At 37.9% G+C, this 8,154-nt stretch overlaps 1 protein-coding gene across 6 annotated transcripts in view; it reads left to right on the top strand.

Moving 5' to 3' along the window:
• CNTNAP4 (contactin associated protein family member 4) overlaps nt 1-8,154 on the top strand; it is a gene marked incomplete at both ends in the record, with an annotated part of 234,878 nt that overhangs the window by 211,114 nt on the left and 15,610 nt on the right. For 5 of the 6 annotated variants that reach the window (XM_080828714.1, XM_080828715.1, XM_080828716.1 and 2 more), the window contains 4 exons: nt 3,136-3,375; nt 5,389-5,613; nt 7,018-7,151; nt 7,898-7,985. In XM_080828714.1, the coding sequence (XP_080684840.1) occupies nt 3,136-3,375; nt 5,389-5,613; nt 7,018-7,151; nt 7,898-7,985 (687 nt within the window). The remainder of the gene's footprint in view (nt 1-3,135; nt 3,376-5,388; nt 5,614-7,017; nt 7,152-7,897; nt 7,986-8,154) is intronic. The other variant, XM_080828717.1, reaches the window with a different exon arrangement.

The following is an 8,154-nucleotide window of genomic DNA, read 5'->3' as shown; positions in this document are numbered from 1 at the left end:
TCAGAAATCCTGTTTGCAAGTCTGGATTTTGATTTTCTTCTCACTATTACAAATATATGTATTTCATACACGTATGTGGGGTTTTTTTTTCCTGTTAATATCCCCAGCCTCTAAACTTCTTGTCTACCAGGTACCTATTTCTGCCATTAACATCATGTGTTTCCCTGTCCAAGTGTACCACTAGACCATGAGCTCTATGAGGGCACATCAGTATAATTCTGTATCTCCCATGTGAGACACCGTGCCCAGCGAAGAGCTCCTAAGTAGAGCTTCTAGAACTGAAATGCTGTTCAACCCAAAATGATCTAAGGAATAGAAGAAAATGAAAACGATGTTTTTTGACCATATTTTGGTGTGGAGACACACTTGGCAATAAAAAGCCCACCGTAGGTTCTCGCCCTTTCCTGCCTCTAACTGAGTGGGTTTATTTTAATATTTCCTCAGCTGTGCCCATGGGCTTGTCTCTGGAATTCCCTATGCCTCTAGCTCCTCATCGTCTAGAACAAAGTAAAACAAATAAGAATAAACAAGCTGGGGCAGATGAAAAGGAATGGTACTCAGCTGTTGGACTCCCATGTTATTTAGTTATTATGATGTCACTGGCAAAGGGAGTTCAACTCCTAAAGCAGAGAGACTTACTGCTTCAGAGTGATAACTGCTTACCGGGCCATGATGTAACATTACTGTTACATGATGATAACGTTACTTTAAATCATGATATATCATATATATCATATATAACATGAAATAAATGAAATACACCAGGAATCCACCTGTAATTCAGTCTTTCCAGCCCCTGGCCCTCTTCCAAAGAGTTCCCAGGCCAAAGCTAAAAGCAAGGCTGTGGGCTTCCTTACCCAACAAAGAAAACTCCAGCAAGGACACTAAGAGAACTTGGTCAGAGTCTTAACTCTGAGCTCTCGATATCCTATTGAGATGAGTTGACAGAGTGTGAGAATAGGGAGGCCTGAAGCTAAGGTGAGTAGCAGTTTAGATGTGGCAGGAAAAGAAGGGTCCTGAGAATAAGGGGAGTAGAGAGACTTCTGGAGTGGAAGGGGACAGAGTAGATGTAGGAGGAAGGAAACAAGAAGATCGTCAGCTATTCTGAGACTCTGGGATGAGATGAACTCCTTGTTCCCTGCCATGCCCACGTAAACTGGAATTGGACTATGTCTGGCTCCATAGCGTGCCGCATCTGGATTTATAAATAGAAAATATGACTTCATTGTATTTGCGTCATAGAAGAGGCACAAATTATGTCAGCTGAAGCAATTTCAATACACAAATTTAAGTACAGGCGCTTGAATGGGGACCCTTATGTCTATGAATCTGAATTCTAAATACCATTAGTGAAAGGAGTCCAAAATTCTTAGAAATTCTTTTAGTTTTCCCTTCATGGTATTTCATTATTCAAAAATGTAGACTTAATGGATTCAGAAACATTCCTTCGGTTTTATCCTCATTCTCAGGCTCAGGGACCCAAACTACCCTGTGTGGCCAATAGCGTTCTCTCCTAGAAGCACCCTGCCTCCACCTGCCCCCGGCATAATCCAGTTTAATGAGCCAGTGTGTTAACTGATTATTAATAATCAGTTATTAATGTCAATTGCTGATCAATTAGTTACGATTGTAAGTAGTTACTGCACAGCTCTTCTGCGTCAGGCGCAGTTCTGTGTGCTGATATATGCTGATAATACACGAAGTCAGTTGGTAAAATGTAAAACCTGGTGGACCGTGACAAAGATCTTTTTATGTAGGGTATTTCTGGCCAACTCTTGGCTCTGAAGTTTAAAAAAACCCAAATATGTTTAATCTCTGAGGATAAGAAGGTGTTAAGCCATGAAGGCCAGATGAAGAGCGTGCTACGTGAAGTGGTAGAGGAGGGAGCCAGCATGTCCTAGGAAGGAGACAGTCTGTACAGAACAGGTCTAAGATCTGGAGGTGAGACCATATCATCTGTTCAGCAACAAAGCTCTGTTTTAGAGGACCCGTGGCCATCTGACGCCTCTGAGTAGAATCGCCTGGACTATGTAGATTAGAGTACTACTTTCCCACTTCAGTTTCCGAGTATTAACGTATGGTGTTCTGGACACGTGGTGAAGGTCCTCTTCGAGCTTACATGCTTATCAGGATCGTGCTGACAAAATGCAGGGTCAAGGGACCACCTGAATAAGATCAACGTCCCAGGTTGATTGTTTATTGTTTCAGTTCTCAGCCCTTATTTCGGGTCCACAGAATCAGTATTTCTTGGAACAAGTCTGTATTTTTACAAAGGCTTCCATGTAACACTCATATTCCCTAAGGTTTGAGACCCTCTGCTTTAAAACTACGGGGTCTGATTCCACTCAGACACTGTAAACCTCTTCAGGGGTCACTTGACAAGTCATATTGTCAGGTATTAGCCAATAAGTGCTACATCACTGTCTCTCTCCATCAACCCCCTCTCCCCAGTTTGCTGAGAATCTTTCTGAGCTTACATTAATCCACACTGGACCAGTATTGAGAAAAAAATGCACTGGGAAGTACGGCAGACAAACGCGAATAAGCTCAGTAACCTTGTTTTTGATGGAAGAATAACAACCAAAGACGACATCGGTGCAGAGTCATTAGAAGAACTCAAGGAGTCTTTCATAATTCTCAATAAGTCAACAGCACACCAGCATCAGGATCAGGTTTCAGTATGAAGAATGAGCCACACTTACCCACAAATGTATGCTGATTTAAAATTGTGCAAAAAAAAAAAAAAAAAACCCTTCTACATAAGACTATCAATCCATTTCACTGTTATTTTGCATGAAACTAATATATAGCCTTATTCTGTTCTTTGAAAGAAACTAAAAACAGCAACAAGAAAACCACCTCTCTGATTTACATTTTAATAAATCCTTTTTAGAAAACCGATTTGTAACAGATTCAACCCTGGGAAAAAATTGAATTCTCATTGTATCTTCTTGAATTCTGTCAATATTCTGTCACAAATGGTGTTCCCCAAATTTTATTGGCTCATCCGGTTTTGCCCATTCCCGGTAAGGCCACAGCGTTGGCCCTTCTTTGTGAGGTCTCGGTTTTATCTGGCCTTGAATCCTGAATAAAACATGGAGGAACATGTTTCCATTCACCGTATTTCCCTCTCAGGTGGAACAGCCACCAGGCAGAGGGGCTTTCTGGGCTGTATTCGGTCTCTGCAGCTGAACGGGATGTCCCTGGACCTGGAAGAAAGAGCTAAGGTGACGCCCGGCGTGGAGCCGGGTTGTAGAGGGCACTGCAGCAGCTACGGAAAGCTGTGTCAGAATGGAGGGAAATGCAGAGAAAAGCTCAGCGGGTTCTCTTGTGACTGCACCTTCTCTGCGTATACGGGGCCTTTCTGCTCCAAGGGTGAGTATGGCGTGGGGTATCCTCACAGGAAAAGCCATCTAGTGTGAAGAAAACCTCTTGTAGTCATTTTCTGGGTAGCTAATTTGAAAGAGAAATAGTTCCATTTCGGATTTTTTTTTTCAAATTACCTGTTTCATGCTAATCCCATTTCATTTCTTGGATATATGCCTCATTTCTTAAAAAAACTAGTATCTATTAATAATAAAGCCTCTCAAGTTGCCTCTAGATGTCTTAAAGTATTGGCTGCTTAATCTGCTTTTTTCTATCTAATGTTGATGCTCTTAAGGATTATAGCTGTCAACAACCTGTCCTGTGGGGCAGCTCTCTATTTTAAAATCCTTAAGGGCATTATTGTTATTTTTGATGAAGATAGTCAACCACGAAAAGAAACTTAGGAAGTATTGTGTTTTGGTTTTTGCCAAACAAATCTTTTTTCCAAGAATAAAAATAACTTTTCCATTAAATATGCATGTGTAACAAAATAAAGATACTCTGGCATTTTTCTCTATGATGTAGGCACTATCTGTGAATAGTGGAATGTTTTTCAGTTTGTCTTGTTCACAGACCTATGTCATGGAAGAAAGGAACATCTAAGTGTAGTATTAAGTGTTCTGGACAGACTTCTCTGAATACACAAACATTTGTTATGCTTTCATAGTTGCTCCTAGAAAACTGCCATCATGTTTAATTCAGTTGCTTTATTTGAGTGTGTCTGGGCTACTGAACCTTTTCCTGAAGGAGGCTAACAAAAATTGCCTCCAAATTGAAGCAATTCCTGCTTTGCAAAGAAAGCCTTTGGGATTATTTCATGGAAAGTGGGTTAAAAGTCATCTACTTTTTATCAGAACTAAGTTATAATTTCAAGTCAACCTCTAATAATAACACACAACACTGCTCTCGTTCTAGGAGGCTGTTCACATGTAGAGTTAGAGGGCGCCTGGGTAGCTTAGTGCACTTAGTGCCTGACTCTTGATCTTGGCCTGGGTCTTGATCTCAGTCAGATTTTGATCTCAGGTCGTGAGTTCTAAACAAAGTGAGAATAAAGACCACATCTTCCCAAGAAAGTGTCTTTACTTTTTGAATCTGAATAATTTCTAGTTCAGCTTGCTAACTGCAATCAAGCATACTACTCTGCATCTGTGTATCATGCTGCATACAAAAAGTGTGTTGCAGATAATAAAAATAATAAAACAAGCAAAGAAAAACACTCTTCAAGTGCCGAGGGAATGGAAATGTTGCTGTGTCACCCCGTGAGCATCATTTACAACTCACGTTTCACAACTGGTTCCACTTTATAGTAATGGAGAGAAGTAGAGTTCAAGGATCCAACGCTAATTATTCCTCCAGTATCCTCCTCATTTTCATACATATATAAAAAATACGTGGTGTGTGTGTGCATGCACATGCATGTGTGTGTGAATTTGGGATATTTGCCTCATATAAGTAAAGTACTACACTTTTGTAAAACTAAAAGAGGCTGGATAGTTCCTTGTGTTGATCACCACTACACAGATGCTGCTGCCCTCTCTTATATGAACACTGGACTTAGCTTCTTTTCATAAGGCACAATAAATAGGGGAAAGTGTTTAGGTAAAAAGGAACATTTCTGCCTGTTGATCCTGGAAGGTAAGAGGACCCCTCAAACTTCCTTCCTGTTACAGGAAGACTAGTGTATTCTATCTACAAAATAATAGATGGGACTAAAAATTTAAATAAGAAAATTGTTGGCAAGAGAGATAAAAGCCAAAAAACCTGGTTTATGTATGAAGTCAGAGTGGAGGACATTATGCTTTCAATTATAAGGTTAATTAGCAAATTAATTACATACAATTCTAACATAAAGCCATTTTAAGGACCATCATAAAAGTTCTATTAACTTTCTGTGTTATTTAGTTCTGGTTTGGAGCTATTTGTTTTATCTATATAATTTGTTATTTTAATTAAAAACATCAATATAACTGAAACAAGATCCTTGTACTTAATTTTTAACATAAAATGTGTGTATCATTTCAGAGATTTCTGCATATTTTGGATCTGGCTCATCGGTGATTTACAATTTTCAAGAAAATTATTCCTTAAATAAAAATTCCAGCTCCCACGCTGCTTCATTTCATGGCGATATGAAGCTGAGCAGAGAAATGATCAAATTTAGCTTTCGAACAACACGAGCACCAAGCTTACTGCTTTATGTGAGCTCCTTTTATAAAGAATACCTTTCAGTTATCATTGCCAAAAATGGTGAGTGCTTTTTTCGATGAGAGAGAAAGAGAAAATTGAATTAGAACATTAGATTAGTAATAATAGGGATCGTTCTCATGTTCTTGCCTCTCAAACTACAAACAGGAAGAAAAGTGTGCTGGTTTTTTGTATTCAATTTTGTTTTTCAGTACTATCCTGTAAATTTAATCTAAGAGGACTATTTAACATTTTAAGATAGCTTTAGCTTGTTATAATTTTGGTAATTTCACATATTCAATGTTCATTTTTTATTTCTATAAAATACTTATCATATTTTATTATTGCTAGAAGCTCTTAACTATTCCGTATAGTATCAGTTTCAATTTTATGGTTCATTTTGAAAGAAGATGCCTATTTGTGTATAGTAAATACTTCCTTCAATTAAAAGTAGAGAGATTTTGAGGGAATGTTAACAACCTAACATTATATATAGGAGAAGATCCACAAAGTAATCTGTTGGTTCTAATGGTCAGCAATGAAATTGTCATGGGAAATGCTGGTACTTCAGTGCAGGGCAAGGGCTTGTGGATTAGGACATGTTTATATTACAGAAGCCTTGTCACTGCTGATGTTTTTTTCTCCTCTCTATATCCAGATTAAAGATAAAAATTCCATAGATAAATTATCTGAGTGAGGAAAATAAGTTTATAAACTCGAATGTATCATTTCAACTCAAATAAATATGGCCCAAGGGCATGGAACACTAAAATAAAAATAATATTGTTGAATAAGTATATTTACCTTCACTGTCTATCTTTTTGAGCTTGAAGTTTATCTATACATTAGGATATTTTCTTGGCTAAATTGGAGCTACCTTGTGAAATAAATTGGCATCTTTGCAGGCAGCTAAGTGAGATATTAATTCTCGTGGTAAGTTTGGCCAAAAACCATTGATTTCATCCTAATCTCATTCCAAAATCTATGACTGTGACCATGTGGAAATATTTTTCATCTAGTAAAACTCCATTTGCTTATAAAAATTCCATTAATCAATTGCATTTTAGGAGTGGCAGATGCATATTTTTCAAAGATGAGATTATGGAAGTACTTAATGCAATATTCCACAACAGTTTGGCATTTCATAGTATATGAAGGTGTGTTTTTTAAGTTAGAGGCTAGTATAGAGATTTGCTTATGCTTAACTGCATATCTGACTTCTAGGGGAAAAGTTAAAGATTTGCAGGAAAGACTACTTATTGGCAACATGCTTGGTCTTGATCTTGAAAATAGTGCAATTTAACATAGAAGCTGACTTCTAAGAATTATGAGGAAAGGAGACCTCCAATAAGCTACTGTGAATTTCCCACCAGAAATTGAAAGCTAAAAAGAACACTCTTGAGTTTTTAAAAGTAGCTTTTAAACTATAATTTTAACTAAAAATATAACTTCTCTTCCCTACTTTAGGAAGTTTGCAGATCAGGTACAAGCTAAATAGATATCAAGAACCTGATGTCATTAACTTTGATTTCAAAAACATGGCGGATGGGCAGCTTCACCACGTAGAGATTAACAGAGAAGAAGGAGTGGTCTTTGTAGAGGTAATATAATAAATTCAACAGAAGCGGTGGTTACCGTTACGATTCCCCAGCATGAAGGACTGTCGGCAGAATTATGATAATGAATAGGTTGAAGACGTCCTTCCAGTGCTGCTCCTGCACAGACCATAGACAGACTGCCAAATGTGGTCTAGTTTTTGAAAGGAAAAAGATTCTGTCCAAGATATGATTAATATTTGATACCTAAAATGCCACATTTTCCTCATTTGTTTTACATCGTTCAGGAGGGAAAGCTATCTATTTTATCATACATACAACTAGTAAGGCTATTACTACTCTCATGAAATGAATAGAATTGTTCACTCTACCAGTTTTTAAAGAAAAGCATGAATGTTTTGGACCTCTACATAGAGGAAGATGTCTTAGCTGAATGACTCAAGTGAAAATACCAACCTTGGTATTTTCAAGGTGAAAAAACTCATATCTTGTTGTTGTTGTTGTTGTTTTTAGCTTTATGAACTTTGGATTTCTCATATAGTAGAGAAAATTACAGTGCTATAAGAGGATAGAAGATGGGGTGCACTGGTATCTGAGGGTAGAAGAGAAGGTTTAGAAAATGTCATTCACCTTTGTAAATGGCTCTTTAAATTTTGTTTTTTATAATCTCTGGGGCCATACTAACAATTGCCTATTTTACCATTTTTCTTTTGTCTTCCGTGGCTTTTTGTCCTCTTCCCAACAAAATGGCATCCATCTGGCTGTTTGTACCTCATGTGACAATTCTATAGATTGATGAGAATGCAAAGAGACAAGTCCACCTGTCATCAGGTACAGAATTCAGTGCCATCAGGTCTCTTGTACTGGGCAGGATTTTAGGTAAGTAAAGGCACGATGTTCCCCTAATCAAGACACAAAAAGATCAGAAGAGTCATAGTCCAAGTGTGCACATGTGCACACAGGCCACACAAAAATTGATCATGCCAAAAGAAATCTCCTGTTTTAAGTACAAAATGAGCGATAATCGAGGCAAAACCAGTAACTTCTC

This window comes from Martes martes, assembly GCF_963455335.1.
Source record: "Martes martes genome assembly, chromosome: 17".
Classification (NCBI taxonomy): Eukaryota; Metazoa; Chordata; class Mammalia; order Carnivora; family Mustelidae; genus Martes; species Martes martes.
This window is presented reverse-complemented; position numbering and strand designations above follow the sequence as displayed.